General features: G+C 42.6%; 1 protein-coding gene across 1 annotated transcript in view; it reads left to right on the top strand.

Moving 5' to 3' along the window:
* The window catches only part of SEMA5A (semaphorin 5A), a gene marked incomplete at both ends in the record, with an annotated part of 321,241 nt that overhangs the window by 149,739 nt on the left and 150,669 nt on the right, over positions 1–20,833 (top strand). The window contains 2 exons of the mRNA XM_080696129.1: positions 7,090–7,188; positions 9,051–9,264. Coding sequence (XP_080552255.1) covers positions 7,090–7,188; positions 9,051–9,264 — 313 coding nt within the window. The remainder of the gene's footprint in view (positions 1–7,089; positions 7,189–9,050; positions 9,265–20,833) is intronic.

Genomic DNA, 20,833 nt, shown 5'->3' with positions numbered 1-20,833 from the left:
AGAAATGGAATACATGATATAAACCCCATTTGATGAGAAAAGGGACATTATAGATGCTTAAATATGCTGATTTGTAAGAGAAACCTTTAAAATCTCCTAGAGAAACCTTGACATAGCTTGTGCCTACATTTTAAACTGGCGACTCCCAGCAATATTTTAAATAAGTTCAGATAACCCAAGACGAGGCCACGCTTGTAGAAGGCATCAGCAAAGCCACTGAGGAAGAATCCCACGGGAGAGCTGGGGTCTTGAGTCACCCACTACCAGGAGACCATGATTCTGCACAGCAGGGTCCTCTCTGCCCTTTCCTTTAATTCTGAATTTCTACTCTCTGAATCCTAAATTTATCTTGCACTCAGGGCTAAGTACCTCCATAGTTTTTTCTTTTTGTTTTTGCATCCCATTTTGCTCAAACTTGCCCCATTTTTCATTTGAAAAATCATTATTATTTGAAATGTATCTATTTGGATAGAGTTCAGATCCGATCTCCTTTCAGAATAAGATGGGGCCATTGGTAAGTTAGAGGAGAAGGACTTTCCAGGGGGTGAGCGCGGATGGTCCTGAGCGAGCCCAGCCACGGGTCGCTGTGCTTTGGATGGTGGAGGAGCCTCACAGGTAGCCCAGCCTCCCAGGTTGCTCTTGAAGGACTGGAGAGGGAGCTCACCCCACCCAACCTCACTGGGGCTGCTCACCCCTCCTCCACCTCCCTTATGTGATGAACTATCCATGCCAGAGCTCCACTGAACACGCCCCATGGCTCTCAGTAGGTTCCACTCATCATGAGCTTCTCCAGCTTGTGTAGGGCTAGGTCCCTCCTCCATCCTGGTACAAGGATGCTGCCCTGCCCTCCGTCTCTGGCCCTCCTGAATTTTCACATTGACCTCCCTGCTTCCCTCCCTACACCCAGCCCAGGGAAGACAACCACAGGAAGCAGCCCCAGGCCTCTCCTATAGTCCTGATTATCAGAGCAGGGTCTTCTGTCCTCTGCTCTCATTGAAATAACACTGTGTCCTTTCACATTTTCTCTTTACTGACTTTTTTTTGGGGGGAAGGAGCAAGTTTTTAATCTAGAGATTGAACTCAGAGGTATTTCACATCCAAAGTACACAGCCCAGCCCTCTTTCTTATTTGAAAGAGCTAAGTGGCTGAGGCTGGCCTTAAATCTGTGATCCTCCTGTCCCAGTCTTCCAAGTACTGGGATGGCAGGCATGCCCCACCACAGAGCGCTTCCTTGATTGTGTGTGTGTGTGTGTGTGTGTGTGTGTGTGTGTGTGTGTGTGTGGTACTGGAGAAATGGAACCCATGGGTATTGTATCTCTGAGCTACACCCCCGGCCCTAATTTTTAGTTTTTTTTATCTTTTGAAACAGGGTGTCATTGAATTACTAAAGGCCTCTCTAAATAGCTGAGGCTGTCCACAGACTATGGTCCTCTAATCTCAGCCTCCTGAATGCTGGGATTACAAGCGTGTGCCACAACTCCCGGCTTGATTTTATTTTATTTATTTATTTATTTTTATTTTTTTGGTGGTGGTACTGGTGATGGAACCCAGGGGCCTTCTACCTCCGGGCTACACTCCCAGACCTATTTTATATTTTATTTGGAAAGAAGGGTCTCTTAAACCAGCTGAGGCTGGCTTCGAACCTGCGCGATCCTCCTGTCTTAGCCTCCCCAAGCGCGGAGATTACAAGCGTGCGCCACCACGCCCGGCTGGCTTGTCTTTCTTAACTACCAGTTTTGTTCACCTGTATCTCGGCACACAGGCCTCTGTGCCCTGCATGTGTCAGAAACCAACCTACTACTCTGTGGTTTTTTATCAGATTCATGATAGGCCTTGCCTTCAGAATGTCACAACCTAAGGTCTCAGGTGCGCTTTGTTTTACTTTGGGGAGTTTAAGATAAAGAGCCCATTTGCTATTTCCAGTGTTTGTATTTCATAGTTTACTAGAGACACTTGGTTGCTCTTCACCAGGTCTGGAGTACTCAGCTATGAGACCATAGCTTTTCTCTTTTGAAATATACTTTGCTAGGTGCATTAATACTTCACATCATCATGAAGTGTCGTGTCATAGGAACAGACATGCATACAACACCAGGTGTGTTTCCCGACCCACCTCCCTCGCGCCCTCACACATGTCATTGAGATCAGCATTGATAATTCCACAAATGTACATTATGTCTTCTTCCTCCCGCCTTCTTCCCCAGTGACCCACCCAGTTAGCATGTGTGGTATGGTACTAATAGGACCATATCGTTTTGGGTATTTCTTTTGTTTGTTGGTTTATGTTTACGTGGATCATATTGAAAATGGCATACATTCAGATTGTGTTTGGTCCAATTCCTCCTGCTTCCCCGTACCTCCTTCCATCATGGTCTAGGTTGACTGTGCTATATTCAGACTTTTGCACATATTTGGATGTAGCTCCTCCATTAATCAACCTCAGCCTTCTTCCTCTCCTTCCCTTCCATTTCAGCTTTGCTGAGGTTTCCCCTCCATTATCTGGAGTCCCTCTCGTATTCCTTATACTTCCTAGTTTGAGCTTATTAGAGGAAACATATGTCCCTTCTCTTTCTGTGCTTGACTAACCTCACTTAACACAATGTTCTCCAGGTCTTTCCGTCTTCTTGTGAAAGACATGACTTGTTGTTCTTTATTGCTGAGTAGAATTCCACTGTGTGTATTTCTCATAATTTTGCAATCCAGTCATCTGTTGATGGAGACCTAGATTGGTTCCATATTTTGGCTGTTACGAATTGTGCTGCTATGAACATGGGTATGCATATGTTACTGTATTTCTCTGATTTCAACCCCTTTGGAAAGATACCCAGGAGTGGTAGAGCCGGATCAGATGGTGGATCTATTCCGTTTTCTAAGCAATATCCACTCTGATCTCCATAGTGGTTGAACTAGTTTGCACTCCCACTGACAGTGTAAAAGAGATCCTCTTTCCCCACATCCTCACCAGGATTTGTTGTTATTTGACTTCTTTATGCTTGCCACTCTGACTGGGGCTAGATGGAATCTCAGCATAGTTTTGATTTGCAATGGAGAAAGAAAAGACCCAGAATAGCCAAACCAATCCTCAGCAAGAAGAACCATCCAGAAGGCATCATAATCCCTGACTTCAAATTATACTACAGAGCTATAGTAGTAAAAACAGCATGGTATTGGCACAACAACAGGCATACAGACGAGTGGAACAGAATAGAAGATACAGAAACAAACCCTTACACCTATAATCAATTGATCTATGCAAAGGGTCAAAATCATACACTGGGAAAAAAAAAAACAGCCTTTTCAACAAATAGTGAAAGGTGAAACTAAATCATTACCTCTCACCATGCACAGGAATCAACTTGAGATGGATCAAAGACTTAGAAATTAGAAACTAGACCAGAGACTGTGAAGTTATTAGAGGGGGGCATAGGCTCAAAACTCCAACATATAGGCACAGACAGTAACTTTCTAAACAAGACCTCCAAAGCACAGGAAATTAAAGCAAGAATTAACAAGTGGGATGGCATCAAACTAAAAAGTTTCTGTTCATCAAAGGAAACCATCAAGAACCTTAAGAGGAAGCCTACAAATGGGAGATCTTTACCAGCCACCACTCTGATAGGGGGCTAATATCCAGAATATACAAAGAGCTCAAAAGACTCAACACTAGCAAAATAAACAACCCAATCAAGAAATGGACCATATCTTGTAAATCTGATGATTGTCTTGGATAATTTATTCTTGACATGTGTGCATGCACGTGCACACTGGGGGTCAAACTCAGGGGCATTCTGCCTCTGAGCTACACCCCATCTGTTTATTTTATTATTTTATTTTATTTATTTTATTTTGTGGTACTGGGGATTGAACCCAGGAGTATTCTACTTCCAAGCTATACTCCAAGTCCTATTTTTTTTGTTCTTTATTTGGAAACAGGGTTTCTCTAATTTGCAGAGAGAGTCATTAACCTGAGTAGCTGAGGCTGACTTTGAACCTCTTATCTCAGCCTCCCAAGTACTGGGATTATAAGTGTGTGCCACCCTGCCTTTTTTTTTTAATTTATAATAAAGATCCTGCTAAGTCTCTGAAACTGGCCTCAAACCTGCTATCTTCCTGACCCAGCCTCCCAAGTAGTAAGGTTACAGGTCTTCACTGCTCACTCATGGTTAAATAACCACCTCCAGTGCATTTGTTCATAATGGTGAGCCATTTCTTTAAAAAAAAAAAATGCTTTTCCCTCTTGCCAGTAACAAAACACAAACCAAATCCCGGTTCTCTGCACCACTGGGGACATTCCACCCAGGCTCTATCAGAGCATCCTTATCTGCTGCCAGCTGTCAGACCATCAAGCACACTCAGGCCTGGGTTCTGGAGGATGTCTGGGGGCCCTGGACAGGGTGGCTTCCCCTTTCCATCCTCACTTTGTCTGTCCTTGCAGACTCCCGGGTGTCGCTGCCCTCTGGGGTGGGGTTTCTGCTGCCCCCTCCCTACTGTCCTCAGCCTGGGAGGGCCCTGCGGGGTCTCTGGAGGCAGTGTTCTCCACCTTCCCTCTGGAACCCCCTGCCTTCCCCAGTGTGGAAGCATTGCAGAAGGGCACAGATTGGCTTCCCAGCCACCAGCTTACCTTCTGCTGTTTATATTTACTTCTTGTAAAATTAGCTTGGATCTTTCTGGGTTTTTGTTTTGTTGTGTTTTTTATTCATTTATTCTTTCCCAGTTTAATAGTCAATGGGAATGCATTGCTTTGTGTTCACAATGCTTAGGAGAATTATTCACCCTTGGTATGTTTTAATATACTTTTATTGGGGCATTGTGATCCTGCAACATAAGTTCAGAGTGATACAGACAGACATGCACACAGCACTTGGTGTGCTTGCCCCAGAGCTCACCCCGTACCACATGGTACTGAGGTAGGCACTGGTGATTTCATATATGTAAGTGAAGTGTTTTCTTAATCAAGTCTCCCCCAGCATCCCACCCTTAGACCAAACCCCTCTCCTGGGGTTTCCCCTACTTTATCTGGTATCCATCTTCTATCTCAATTTCTCCTTAGCTTCTACATTTAACAGAAAACATACTACCCTTTACTTTCTGTGACTGGCTTGATATTTTCCTTCATATTACTATTTATTTACCCATTTATATTTATCCACTTATTTATTTATTTATTTATTTATTTATTTTTATTTTTGGTACTGGAGATTGAACCCAGGAGAATTCTACCTCCTACATATACCCCCAGCCCATTTTCTGTTTTATTTCAAAATGAGGTCTTGCTAAATTCCTGAGGTTCTAGCTAAATTGACTGGCTTTGAACCTGCAGTCCTCCTGTGTCACTCTCCCAACTACTGGGATTGCAGATGTGCAGCTCCATCTCCACCTGGACTCCCTTCACATTTAGAAGGCTGAGTCAAACATCCGGGTGCTTTTTGTTGTCAGATCTGGGTTATGCAGCAGCCTGGCTTTGTAAGTCAGTACTGTTGCTGAGAGTAGAGTTCCTTTAAGACCCTGATTAAAATCGTTCCAGCTTCCCAGCGGGTCACTCCTGTCTAATCACCAGGTCCCATCAGTTCCTAGACTCTGAGGGCTTAGTGCAGAGTCTCCATTGGTCTATCTGACACGTGTCTGGCTCTCTGGCTTGTTCACAGCTTCTTCTATGCACAGTGAAAGCACCATACTTTCTCTTGCTACCAGCCTGGGCACAGTCCACCCCCCGGTTTCCATCATCTCTTCCCTTTTTTTCCTCAGTTAGGTCCTACATACACTACAGCACCTCCTCCAGGAAGCCTCCCTAAATCTTAATCTTTAAAATTTATCGAGGCCAGGTATGATGGCCCATGCCCATAATTCCAGGTCTAGAAAGGCTGAGACAGGAGGATCACAGATTCGAGGCCAACCTCAGCAACATAGAGACCTCATGTCAAAATAAAAAGTTAAAAAGGACTCGGGCTGTAGTGTGGATGTAGAGTGGCCCTGGGTTCATTCCTCAGTACCAAAAACAAAACAAAACAAAACAAAACAAAAAACAACAATAATTAAAACCTTATTAAGCGTGTCAACACCAGAAATTTCTCCCTGGCCTCTTCCCCAGCCTCCTCCTTTGGAGCTGGCTGTTCAGCCCCTTCCCTCTGCTCCCTCATTACAAGTAGACAGCTCCATGGTAAATGTTATGACAACTCTGCTTTCGAATATTTTCTGTCTAAATTGGGACTTGTAGCACCGTGCCTACCAAAAAGTAGCTACTCAGTAAGTGGGTCTGAATAGATGAGCTTTCGAGTCCACAGGTCCATCTCTGCTGTGGCTGGACCTTTGATATTGTATGAATGCTTTGCAATCACAAAAAAAAAAAAAAAACCAAAAACACCCTCACCTCTAGGTCATTCAACCTTCAAAAGGGGATTTGTCCCTTGTCCCAAGTGTTCTGGACAGCTTCCTTATGAGTAGTATTTTTACTACCCAATGAATTAAAGTGTCTATAGATATTTATTACGAATTTAATGCAACTTAAGTTCATAAAGAAAGGCTTTCCCAATTTGTAGACAGTTTCATACACAGACTTGCGGTGGAGAAGTTCACGTATGGAACTTTTAACCCAGTCTCTGCCAGAGCATCCTTATCTCCCCTGTCTGGTGTCAGGCCGTCAAGCACACTCAGCCGTGGCTTCTGGAATATGTCTGGGGGCCCTAGACAGGCGTGGGCTTCTCATGCCTACGAAACAACATGTTTATGAAATCCCAGAGGAGTTTCCCAAGGCATTGTTTCATGAGCCGCATCTAATAGATTCCTTTATTTTCCTACTGTGTGCCCAAGACAATTTTTAAGTTTGTCCTGAAATTCCAGATTAGCTCCTAATTGTCAAAAGAAGACACATACTTTGAGAATTCGATTGCACATATATTTTTCACTTTAAAAAAATCTCTAACAAATGTAAATAAGGGAAGTTTTTTTTTTTTTCTTTTTAGAATTTCATTGTTATTTTGGTCAAGATGAGAGAGAAGCTTTTTTCTTTTTAGCTACAAGAAATGAATTAATACCTCTCATTCCCCATGCACTCAGCCCTGTTAATGTGTTTCTTGTCATTTTCTTTTTCAGGAGGAATGTCAGAACTACATCCGGGTGCTTTTGGTGGGTGGTGACCGGGTGTTTACCTGTGGGACGAACGCTTTCACACCTGTCTGCACCAACCGCTCAGTAAGACTCTGTTTTGAAATTCAACAGAATTTAATATGAAGGAAGTGAAACATTGTATTAAAACCCTAGCTTTAAATAGATTTCTGCATACCAAGGAGTAGCTCTTTAATTTCAGAACTTTCTTTTTGTAAAATTAAGTGTATATTTAGCCGGGCATGATGGCACACGCTTGTAATCTCAGCATTTAGGAGGCTAAGTCAGGAGAATTGTGGTTCGAGGACAGTCTCAGCTACTACTTAGTGAGCCCTTTGCAACTCAGTAAAACCCCGTTTCAAAATAAAGAATAAAAAAATAGGGCCAGAGGTATAGCTTGAAGGTAGAATGCCCCTGGGTTCCATCCCCAGTGTCACCAAAAAAAAAAAAAAAAATTAAATGTATATTTGTTTCATTTGTAGTCGGGTCTATCGGTCATATTAAATTCAAGTATGTTTCTAAACTCAGTCAATGTTTTTCTCACCATTGACCCTGAATGTTGATCATAAATATCTACTTTTTCTTATTCTGCTTTGTATTAGAAATACCATTAAGTATTAGAGTGTTCTAAATTCACAGCCCTAAAAAGGGAATAAAATTTAAAAATTAGATAAAAGGCATGTCACAAAGTAAACAAATGTAACCGTAACAAAGGAAAGTTGTAAGAGATTTCTTTTTTTTCTTCAACCTGTTGTTATAGAGAGAGGAATTATCAGCATGCTCATCCCATTGCAGTAACATGTGAGGCTCTCCAGGCATACGTGTGATCTTTCTAATTCATTATATTAATTCAGTCTTCCTTATACTATTAATGTTAATTTTCTGGTAGCACAACATCTTTCAAAACCTTAATTTAGCATCTGTTTCTAGTATTCATTATTTAAAAATTAATGTTTAGTTATTAGAAATAAAGGAAGGAGGAAAAGGAGGAGGAGTAGGACCAGGACCAGGTTGAAGAGGAAGAGGGATTTTCATAGAGAGCCCCCGGCTCCACACAGTGTCTCAGAGTTGACATTAGCATGCAGATTTGGTCCTCAGCATCCACCTCAGGAGGTCCTCACTCCCTCTTTGAGACCCTATTTTACAGAAGAGCCTGAGACATCCACTTACGTCACTGCCCCAGGGCCACACACCCGCTAGAAGAGAAAGCATGTCTCATCTTGTCTAAACTTTCTCAGCTATTCACTCTCCGTTAAGGGTCCAGAACTACACTGGCTCTTGTTTAGATTCCCCAGCTTTTCTCATCCAATGACTGGTTGGGGACCCTGCCTTTGGGACGTTGTATTCAACAAGATGTCTCAGAATATCACGTGGCCCTCTCAAAACTGAAAGAGAAAAAAATGTGTGGGAAATATCTCCTGCATAGTATGACTATCCATGTGTCCTTACTCATAAACATTCTATTTTGGCTACTCATAATCTTTGTATTAATTTATATTGAAAAAACTGTACCTAACTCTTTATTGTGAGATATACCTATATATCTATGCACACACATAGATACCGAAGGGTGGGTTCGATGTATATTAAAGAAGAAAAGTAGATAGCACTGGCATATTATAAATCAGAGCCTCATGCACAGTGACCTTAGATCATAATTTAGGAGTATTCAACATATACCATATTCAGTAACATGTCTCAATATTCCATATTTTGATAGTATGAGGCTCAGTATCTCTAGCAGGATGAGACAGAGTAGTGGATGCTTTCTCCAGGAATTTCCACAGTGGGCTATTTTCATGAACTCAGAATGTAGAAGCCTGTGTCTCTTAGGAGCTCCTGAGAGGTGACTGCACACAGTTTGCTTGCAGTTGCATGAAACAACATTGATTAGACCCTTACAGGGGCTTCTTGGGGGCTAACGGGTGTCCCTCTCGCCCTCCCCACAGCTGAGCAACCTGACTGAGATCCATGATCAGATCAGTGGCATGGCCCGCTGTCCCTACAGTCCCCAGCACAATTCCACGGCGCTGCTCACGGCTGGTGGAGAGCTCTACGCTGCGACGGCCATGGACTTCCCGGGGCGCGACCCTGCCATTTACCGCAGCCTGGGGGTCCTGCCGCCTCTCCGCACTGCGCAGTACAACTCCAAATGGCTCAATGGTAAGCCGCCCCAGGGTGCCATCTCATGTCTTTGTGAAGTTTGGTCATTCTGTGCTTGAAAACAAACTTGTCACTTTCTCTTTTTTTATAATTTAATTTATTGGTGCGTTGTATTTATACATCATAATGGGGTAAAAACCTTGTGTAGGCATAAATGCACACATCACCCAGCCAGCCCCCACCTAGTTCCCACCTCCCTCCCTTCACATCTCTCCCTCCCATGCTTTGTTTAGTGATTGACTTCGATATGAATAAGTACAAACAGTATGGAGAATCCTCAGAAGAATGGGAACAAATCTACCATTCTATCCAGCAGTACCACTTCTGGGTATCTACCCAAAAGAAAGGAAACCAAACTACCAAACTAATGCATGTGTGTCTATGTTCATAGCTGCACAATTCACCATAGCCAAACTATGGGACCAGCCAAGATGTCCGTCAACAGATGAATGGATTACAAAACTGTGGGATATGTACACAATGGAATTTTACTCGGCCATAAAAAAAAATACAATTGCGGTAGTTTCAGGGAAATGGATGGATCTTGAGGACATTATGCTAAGTGAGATTAGTCAGTCACAAAAAGTAAGGCATAGGATGCTTTCCCTAATATGTGAAAACTAGGGTGAATGGGGTCATAAGAGGAACTCCAGGTGATAAAAGAGATCCCATAGAGGAGCAAATAAGACAAACTGTTACTTTCTAAGGAAAAACAAGATCTTTATTTTGTAGGGAAATCAGAATGTACTAATGACTGGAAGGTCACTGCATGTCTCCTTCCTACTAGGAAGAGCAGAGACATTCCCAACTCTAGGAATTCTGCCAAGTGACCTAGATGTGTCCTTTGCTTTCTTTCTTCTATATTGTATATTTCGAAACAAATTTCTAGCATTTCATGACATTTTCAGACAGTGTGTAAAAGAGTGCATTTGGCTACAAATAACTCCAAATGGCCTGGCAATTAAAAAAAGAATGTATTAACTCATCTGCCAACTCATCTGCCCAGTGGTTTGGGCTTGGCATCTTCAGAGTTGGTTGGTGCAGGGCCAGGAGAGATGATCAGGACTCAAGTCTGGTCATTTCTGCCTCTGCCGCCCACAGTCAGTCAGGATGGCCCCCAGGCCAGCTCTGCCCAGCTTCTGGATGATGCAGATTCACTGAAGAAGCAATACGGTCCTTATGTCCTTTTTGAAATAAGAAACTAGATACTCCCAGAGGGCTAGAACCTGCTCATTAAGCAACCAGCCAATGATGCCAACCATCGAAACTGAGTTGGACTCTGTACATCATGCCGATGTTGAAGCCAGCCCTCTGCATCCCTGTGTTTGTGTGGACACACACACCCACACACACTCAAAAACAGCCACACTCACAAATGCAATCTCTAAGCACCAGGTGACATTCATTGTGTCAGACAATGACGTGTGGATAGCAGAAACCAAGGCAGGACATAAGGTTATTTTAATATTTTAAATTCCTTATATGGGTTGATGCTAACATGCAATAGCTGGTAATTGCAGAAATTGAAACTAATTTGGAGATAAGTATGGTAGAACCACACTCAGCCCATCCTGTGGGCATAACGTGAAGATACTCAATAGCCTCCTTGCCAAGGGCCACGCAGCATGGAGTGCGGACAGTCTCTGCGCTCAGCCAGAAGATCAGGATGGCTCTGCTGTGTTTAAGCCCTCGTTTCTGTTTTCTTTTTCCCTCAAGTCTCCATCCCAGATCTCTCCCAGCCCCTGTGACTCTTAGCCACTCTCTCACCTCCTACTTCACAGAATGTCCTCCTATTTACCCCAAACTTGTCTTCTTCTTGTTGCATTTTTATTCTTATACTGTGTTCTAAAAAAGTTCCTTCTTTCTTTTCTTTCCTTCCTTCCTTCCTTCCTTCCATTCTTTCTCTTTCTCTCTCCTCTTTCTTTCTTTCTTTCTTTCTTTCTTTCTTTCTTTCTTTCTTTCTTTCTTTCTTTCTTTCTCTTTCTTTCTTTCTTGTTCTTACGTATCCATTAACTCTTTTCTTGTCCCAGTCTTGTATTTGTTTTCTTTTTGCTGATGACTGTTATTTTTGTTTTTCTTTTAAAAGTGCTCACTTATCTTCCCTCTTAAGTAACAAAAATAAACAAAATCCCAAGCAAGCTAAAATTAAACACCCTTAGTTATGCAGTATCCAAGAATGCTCCTACTTCCTGCCATGATTTTAGGGCATCTTTTTGTTGTTGTTGTTTGTTTTGGGTACTGGGGTTCCTGGAAGCTCTTCTACCTCCGGGCTACAATCCCAGACCCATTTTTATATTTTTATTTGGAAACAGGGTCTCTTAAGCCAGCACAAGTGGCTTCAAACCTGCGCGATCCTCCTGTCTTCGCCTCCCAAGAGCGGGGGTTACAAGTGTGCGCCACCACGCCCGGCTACGGCCTCTCTTAAATGATGCTTTTATGTTCTGAGTTTCCAACCAATTGATTGGATTCCCATCCAGTCCAGCCTTAACTCCCCAGCCCCACCATGCACAGCCATCTTGGGACCTTCCTAGGTCTGGGTCTCAACACTGACCCAGTCCAGACCTCCCATGGTGTCTGTGAACTGCCTTCCTGTCCAGCTTGATGAGCTCCTTCCCGTCAGTCCTTCATCTTCTTGTCTTGGGTGCAGGCTACTTGAGTTTGCTCCCACAGGCACAGTACCACAGGGCACTTGGAAAGGTCCCTTTGGCCCAAAGTTTCAGAGGTTCAGACTGCAAGGCAAAGACATTGGACCATAGACTGGGTGGCTTAGGCCACAGAAAGTTATTCTCTTCAGTTTTAGAGGCTGAATTCCAAGCTCAAGGTATCCACAGGGTTGGGTTTTCCTGACGACTCTCCTTGGCTTGACAATGACTCACTGTCTCCTACATGCCTCTCTGTGTCCGAATCTACTCTCTAAAAAGATACCAGGCATTTAGATTTAGACCCACTCTAATGACCTGTTACAACCTAATCACCTCATTAAAGACCCAGTCCCTAAGTACATTCCTGTTCTGGGAGTTGAGGCTTTTGCATATGAATTTGGGTTACATGATTTACCCCAGGAAAACCTCCATGATGCAGTCATGTATCCGAGCCAGACACCGGGGACATCTCAAGTAATTCCTTTCCCCACTTCCAGGAGTCACCATACCCTAGTCTTCTTAAGCTCACTATTCACTGGCTCCTAGACCCAGTCTATCTTCCTCTTTCCTCTGCTCTCACAGTCTCAGGGACTGTGTTTCTTGCTTATCACTGACTCTGAGGGGCTAGGAGTTCAGTAGCAGTGCTCCCAGCATTCGAGCCTCACCATTGGAAAAAGAAAAAAAAAGAAAGAAAGAAGGAAGCAAGCAAGGAAGGAAGGAACAAAGGAACGAACAAACGAAAGAATGAAAAAGCTGTCCTGATTGTTATAGCAGCCTGAACAGACTGAGACAGCCAGTCAACAGTTTACTTCCCTCTCCACTCCCCACTCACCTACTTATTCCTTGAGGGCAGGAGTTCCTGGAGCTGCTTTTGCATGCTCAGCATCTCAGAGCTGGCAGCTAAGACAATGCTCACTCGATATTGGTTGAATGACTAAGAGATAAGCACATTTCACAAATAGCAGAAATATGAGCTATGTTAAGGGGAAATATCCTGCTAGTCTTATAACCCCAAATTTAAAATCAAGCCAAGCCCCTCTAAACAGAATTGTGTGTTTGAAATGGACTCAAGTCCAAACATTTGGAAAATGTTTCTTGAAAACTCCCCTCATTTGGACCCTCCCATTTCAGCCTTTATTTTTTCAATTATTACTGTGATTGATTGGATACCATTGTGGAAGAATCTGGAACATTAAATTATGTGTTTGATAATAAATATAAGTTTCAAAATCAGATTTTTCCCCTGTGCCAAAATCATGAATAAAACAAATTTATGTGTTTAGAGAAATTCCTTAACAGCTTTACTGCTTTAAAATATTAATCGTTAATAACCTTTATTAAATGATTACCATAAAGCAGGATAATAAATGTTTAATGGTTGATGCTTAAAAAAGAAAAGCTGTAAAACTTGCCTTCAAAAAACTGGCAGTTCAATTGAGGAAGCAGTAAACCCACCCAAAGGGGAAACATGATGTATTCATATTAATATTGTACAAATTGTGTAGGTGAGTTCTGCAGGAACCCCATGCTTGGGCATAGCATAAAACTTCAGTAGCAATTTGGAAAAACTAACTCCTGAATGGGTTTATTTATATCTCAACATGAACCTCTACATGGACATAATGAGTTGATACTCTGGGCTTGCTTGTTTTCCTTCTCTGGAGGAAATGTTTGTCTGTCTCACTGGGTTGACCAGGGGAATCTGTGGTTTCCTCTATTCTCAGAGATTCCAGCCATGACCCCCTATGGAGGAGGTCTCACTTGAATTCACAAGCATTCTCATTTTAATAATATTATTTCCTATGAGCTCTTACGTTTCTGGTTAGGAAAGTTAAACTCTCTTGGCAGCCATGTTAAACTCCCCTGGTTTGAGATACACTGATGGTGCTACAAATGCTTTAAGTAGATGCATCAAGGTCTTTAAATGAAAGTGTTTACCTTCTAACCATTAAACATAGTTTATGTGAAGGAAATAAATTTCCTTTTCATAACTCAAGGAGAAGTCATGTCTGCTTATTCATTTTGGAAGCAGACAATGACTGGGTGACTGTGTTGGGCTCCATCCTGGAGACAGTGAGAGCCTATTTGGTAGAATCCAAAGAGCCAAGCACCTCAAAGCGAGAAATCTCTGTTGCTTTCTGAACTGACATTTGCTACAGCTGGGAATTCATGATGGGGAGTAGAGGTAAGGAATATGTAAAATAAAGACAAGTGGGAGTCAGGAACAAAGCACATTAGGGTATGAAAACCGAAGGATTTGTCAAGAGCAAGAGGTATCTCTGTAAAATCAGACCCAAAAGCAAGACTTCACAGTCAGCAGCCTCATCTAGTATTTGACCAGATAGATACCTGGGGAGATGCTTAAAGCAGAAGTGTCTATGACCAGTGGCTCTCTTTAGATATCTAAATCATGAACTGGCTACAGGGACAAGGGATGGATTTAAAACATGTCAACAAAGGTCTTGAGACCTGCAGCAGAGCACGATGAACCACTCTCTTCTAATTTTAGGCCCCCATATGTCTATCAGAAGACATATTGTGATTGGCATATTGTGAAACTTGTCATGCAAACCATATCTGGCCATCTTTACAGGGCTAGAAATTATTTTAAATAAACAGCCTCCCTTCTTATCATCTGCCTCTTGGTGCACTGATTAGAGTCACCTTGCTTTCAGTAACAATACCAGGCGCAAGGGAGATATGCAAACACAGTATTAATAGGCAATTTATAATATGGATGAAGACAGGAGATTCCTTGCTTATGGCATCTGTGGTCCTGCACACATGGTGCACCAGGGAGACAGGAGACTCCTTGCACGTGTCTTTGGTACTCTTCTTAGCAGCCCTGCAAGGGGGTCTCGTTTTCCTCTCACAAATGAGTCCTTGGAGGCTCAGATAGACCCATCAGCTGCAAATGGGTCACAGCTGAGGTGAACTAGAGCTAAGATTTAGAAACAGGTCCCACCCCGGATTTGCATCCTTCCCCCACGGCCTGCACTCAGCCTCCATGTTAGTCAGCATTTTGGGAAACACTGAGTTATACCCAACTTTCACCTCCCCTGAGTGCATGCCTTTCTGCCCAGGCTTCCCCGGAAGAGGGACATGGAGACCCTGGAAAAGGTTGAGTCTTTTCTCAGTTGTTAGAGCAGTGTATAAAGGATATATTGACTTGGAATTATTAAACCAAAGAAGACAAGCTTGCAGGGTGATTTAACATGGTCCTTTACAGGTACAGAAATTTGCTAAATGACATGGAGAAATCAATTCTTATGCTCTTGGAATTTAGAGTGAGGTCCTGGAGCACCTAGTGTCTGAACGCTGGGGAGCACAGAATCCCTTCCAGTCTTGATGAAGTTTGTATACTTGCCAATAAATCATTGATTACCTTTGGATTTTAATTTCTACATTTCAACGGAGAATGGATGAATGATCCCTTCCTTTTGCCACCAAGATATTTGGGGCCTATGGGAACCAACTACGTAAACTAAGTTGCATGACAACTGCATAAACAACCCACTGAAAAAAGATATAGAGAAGATATTATGCAGACACGTATGCAGTACTGATATGGTTCAGTGTTTATTGTCTGCAAAACAGTTTCCCAGTGAGAGTCTTATATTGCTCTTGACTTCTGGCCTGATTAGAAATATTGCTTTCTTTCTCTCTCAACAGTGTCCCAGTTTGGACCATCTTCTGGTCTAAGTCACATTGTCATCCTGTATATGAGATGCTTAGTTATATGAGTTCAGTAACTCGTCTCCAATGTTAAACACAATGTTTTGCTCAAATCTATGGCTGCTCACATTTGTTTACTAGTGTTTACATATTGAAAAGCTGGCTTTCTATTTGTTTATTGTTGTTTTTTTTTTTTGCCCCAAATTTGATCAGCTCAGGAGACTAACCTGTATCCATCCCAAGAGTTTATTCATACTGTTGCAACTTGTTGGGAGGAAATGTGATAAAAATGGAATGTTATAGTGCAATATCTTTTTTCAAATAAATCTACTTTTCTTTTATTCCTGTAATATATTTGATAGGTGTTAAGACATTTCTCATATTTTTAGTTCAAGTTAATATTCCAATTAAAGTGCCCCTAATCATTAATTTTGCAAAATGAGTTCTTAAAAAGAGTGAATATATAAGTTTAAAATATTATGAAGAAAAAATACATGGAAAATAGAAAGTTTCTGTTTGGAAAAATGTTCAGAAATGTCTAGGAAGCTATTTGAACTGAACCAGGAATTCTGTACTTTGGTGGCAAGTCGCAGTGAGTGTGGAATGGCTGTCGGCAGCTTTGCAACTAGAATGTAGTGAAATCGCTGATTAAACACCCAGGGGCCTGACACTTGCACCTGGAACATTCAGAAGAATATCCAATGAGTGAAGCTCTATCAACTTAGATGGCAGATTGGAGGTGGAGTCCTGTCCTTACAGAACAAACACTAATACAGAGATGAGGTTTCCCCTTTAGGGAGAAGGCAGCTCATGGTACAGGCTGTTCTTTCTTGAACCAGCAAAACTAACCTTACTTAACCTAAGTAAGATATTTTCAACAGCTCTTAGTCCACTTGAAAAAGAAAGGAGGAATAAGCCAGACCTGGTGGTGCATGCCTGTAATCCCTGTACTTGGGAGGCTGAGACAGGAAAATCACAGGTTCAGAGTCAGCCTCCACAATGTAGTAAGGCTGTTTCAAAAATAAATACATTAATAAAATAAGTGGGGCAAGGTGGCACACGTTTGTAATCCCAGAATTTGAGAAGCTGAGACAGGAAGATTGCAGGTTTGAAGCCAGCCTTGGCAACGTAGCAAGACCCTCTGCAGCTTAGCGAGAAGTTGTTTCCAAATAAGAAATAAAATTAATTGGGAATATAACTTGGAGATAGAATGCCTCTGGGTTCAATCCACAGTAACAGCTTCCCCCCCACCCCCTAAAAAAAAGGACTGGGGATGTAGCTTTGTGGTAAACTACTCCTGAGAAGAATCCCCATGCATATACACACACAGAGATAAATAACTCAAAACTGGAGTCTGGCATGGTGGCATAGGCTTGTAATCCCAGTTCTTGAGAGACTCAGATTACAGGAGGACCGTGGTTTGAGGACAGCCTCAGCTACTTAGTGAGGCCTTTTGCAACTCAGTGAGATCCTGTTTCAAAGTAAAGAATACAAAATAGGGCTGAGGGTGTAGCTCAGAGGTAGAATGCCCCTAGTTTCCATCCCTAGTACCTCAAGTAAAAATATAAAAAATGGAAAGAAGAACATTTCTGGGCCCAGGATTATAGGCCCCTGCAAGCCCTTCAGTGTGGCCTTCCTTCCCCAGGTGGCCCAGCCAGTGATGCACCGGGGATGCAGGCAGGGCTCACAGGGTCATGGAAATGGCTGCACAGAGGCCTCCGAGTCTCCCAGTGACCACTGAAGTCCTCCGCCTCCTGGCCTCCATCCTCCTGTCCCCTGACTCCTTCTCTCTCGACACTGGCTCAGTGCTACGTTTGCTCATGCTCAGGGTCTTCTCTCAGGCTGAGGCCTCCCCTGGGGATCCAGGGACACTGTCCTTTCCTGGCCTGGGCCTAGAAGCCTTTCTCAGGCCTCTCTGGACCTTCCCTCATTCCTTCTCTCTCCTTGTCAAATTGGCCTTTCTGAGCTGCGCTTCCCCCACCACCCTGGTCTCATCTTAGCACTGTCTCCTCATACTGCCCGCAGGTCACCCAGGAATGCCCAGTGCCCTAGACGGTCCTACAGGCTGGTGAGCACGGCCTGGTGACCGGATCTTGATGGAATGAATTGCACTCTCGGCCTCATCTAGAGAACAGCCCCTGCCAGCACTGTTGGTCCCAAAGTCACTTAAAGAAACGAAGGGCAATTTGATAAGCAGAATAGATAGTAAATGAGTTGTTAAGTAAATACAGATGGTCTGTTTACTGATATGTGCTTCTATTAATTTATATAGTGGTGCAATTATTATAAATAGTGATCTGTTGTCAGATGAACGCTAGCGATGCTCTGGGCACCTGCCGCGCACTGTCTGGGCTCCACTTGCAGTGGTATTTCACGTGGGGGACTATGAGGAAATACGCTGCTAAGTAACTTGACTAAGTGTATACAGCCAGTAGGTGGAAGTATTGAGCCATGTATACATACACCTCATCTCGGCATGTATGTAGTTGTGTGTGGACACAACTACATGCACGAACATGCGTGTCTAGGGATTGCCTATCTGTCTGCCTATCTAAATAAAATTAGAGTTACTTTGGAAACCCCTGTAGCACCTTATTTTGTAACTGTCACAACAGAAACAATACACACAATGAAAGGTGGTCCATGATCTATAAATACACGCGGGAATGGTTTCATAGTAGTGGACACCAACGGACTAGGGGACAGGGAGTCTCTGGCTTTCTGTGAGAGTCAGCATGGCTGTATTTGAGCTCCCCAAGTTCTGGTCACCTGCAGGCTTCATGCATGTACAATTGAACCTTCTTTATTATCATATAAATTTCTATTAAATATCAGCTTTCCAAAAGGACACCAACAATATATCTCTGGACAGTGGTAATAGCTGCATCCATTGTGATCTTAGCGTGACCAGGCCCACCGGAACTTGAAGTCTTGAGGAGAAGCTCCTTGGTGTCCCGGTTGGTTGTCACAGGGGTCAACGGAGCATGTCTGATGCGACAGTCCAGTCCAGGACAGAGCTGCGCCCTGCAGCAGCACTTACCTCGCCATGATTCAGCTTGCTTTTGGTAAACACATCCCATGGTGGCCCTTTGTCACAATGCAGCAAAGGAATTCTTGATGGATTTCAGGTCGAGAAAGATTTTTATAGAATTGGAAAATCAGAATTTCTTTTGTGTTTTTAGACTCTGTTCTCAATGATTGAAATAAGTATTTCTATATCGATATTTCTACATGAAATATATTCTATATAGAAATATTTTCTATAAAATTGTATACAATATTTCTTTATAATATCTATAAATGAAGCTGAGCATGTTGGTACACACCTATAATCTTAGTACATGGGGTTCTGAGACAAGAGGATCACAGGTTCCAGGCCTGCCTCAGCAACTTAGTGAGACTTTGTTTTAAATTTAAAAAAATACAAAAGGGATGGGGTATAGCTCATACTTAGAACATCTCTGGGTTCAATCCTCAGTGCTCCCCCAAAAAGCAACAGCTATGAATCTTAGTCCAACCTCAGGTTGACTCATTTGAACATAGGATGCTCCTGTATCAATGCTTTATGCATTGGAACAGAAAGAGTGTAAAATGGAAGGCTCCATTCAGGCGCTCAGCATTTGCTTTTCCAGGGTCATAATCTTCTCAAGATTCTTTGATGCTTTTCTTCTTTCCTCACTCATGTTTATTTATAATGCGAGGCTCTTCACAGTGCTCCCAGCTGCATGCTTATCATTATGTAAGTAAAGATGTAAAATAAAAATTCTTATATCTGAACGCATAACTCTTCTTATTAGCCTGACATGTTTTGTCATCTATAATTCACTGTCGTCTATAACTCACCGTGTTTTACAAACATGAGATAAAACAACTTCCCGTGCATGTATTCATAGATCAGCTGACATAGACACAGGTGTGTTTGTAATCTGAATTAGTTAACAGTGCACCTATCCCTCTGTAGCTCTGGTGGTAGTAAGGAATAATGGGCCTCTCAGTTCTATATTTCATGTCCTCATATTCGTCATAGACACGAAGTCAATGCCTGATTTATGACTTGCTCCATTCATTGATGAGTGACATATACCAGTTAGTAGTGCATCGCATTTTAACAAGACATAGACCTGAAATAATGGAAGGAAAACAGTATGTATCTTATTATCCTGCCTGGGAAGAGTCAAATGTCCCCTTCCTTCAGATTTATATCTATAAAGGCACAAGTTATCTGACTGTTCGTTTAACAATTATTCCTGTTTTTTACTGTCTTTGGAAGAGGAACAGGATGCTGGCTAAGTTTCAAGAAGCTCTGCTTTCTAAGAACTGGAGCTCCCTGATGGAAGAGGGGTCACATAGTCAAGGCTCCTACTCATCCGGAAGGGTCCCCAGAGGAGGCAATAGGATGCTTTTCTAAGTGTCGCTTAGCTGCCTGCCAGCCTGACCTGTGCGATGTGCAGAGTTAGAGAACAGCATATATTACACGCTGAACATCAATTCTCTTGTTTTCTCAAACAAGAAGGAAAAACATGGATTTGAACATTTCTATCTGAAACACACATGGTGGTCACCTCATGAAATTCAGAGATTTGGTGAAAAGTTGTCTCTGTGGAAAGGGGGAGCTGGAGACTGCCCTGCTTACCATTCTCAACAATCCCCTTGTCTGAGAAGTCTGCATGGGAGTCAGTCCAGCGGAGTGGGCAGCATGGACGAATAATCACTAGCAGTCGCGTCTAGCACGAGAGACTGTCTAGTGCTATTTGAAACCCAGTTCTGGAGCTGGTCAAATACTTCCCAGCAGTATTGTGGTTTAATAAGTTTTTTAAAGGTTGACCTCTCCTTTCTACATTTTTCTTTGCTCTGTTTCATTTCTAATGTTTCTAATAGTTTCATCTGGGCATTTATCTTCCCCTCTGGTTGGTTTTAGAACCCTCCTCAACTTACGCCGGAACAAATTTGCTTTCCACTCAGAGAGGGGCATGGTGAGCGCCTCTGAGGGCATTGTTCAGAAACCCAATCCTGGCTTTAAATATCAGTAGCATAACTGATTGTTTTCCTTCAGACTCTCTATTGTTCAATTTCTTCACTGTTGTATAATGGTAGGTGTGTAAACTCTGAGGTCAGAAGGTCTGAGTTCAAGACTTTTCCTACTCCTGTTTCGTCACTATTGCTAACTGTAAGAACTTGGGCAAATTATTAAACCTCTAAGATTTAGTGTCCTCTGCTGTGAGATGGGAAGTATCACAAGGCTCCTACCTCTC

The sequence above is a fragment of the Muscardinus avellanarius genome, assembly GCF_963383645.1.
Source record: "Muscardinus avellanarius genome assembly, chromosome: 1".
Classification (NCBI taxonomy): domain Eukaryota; kingdom Metazoa; phylum Chordata; class Mammalia; order Rodentia; family Gliridae; genus Muscardinus; species Muscardinus avellanarius.
Note: the sequence above shows the minus strand (reverse complement) of the source record. Positions and strands in the feature narration are given on the sequence as shown.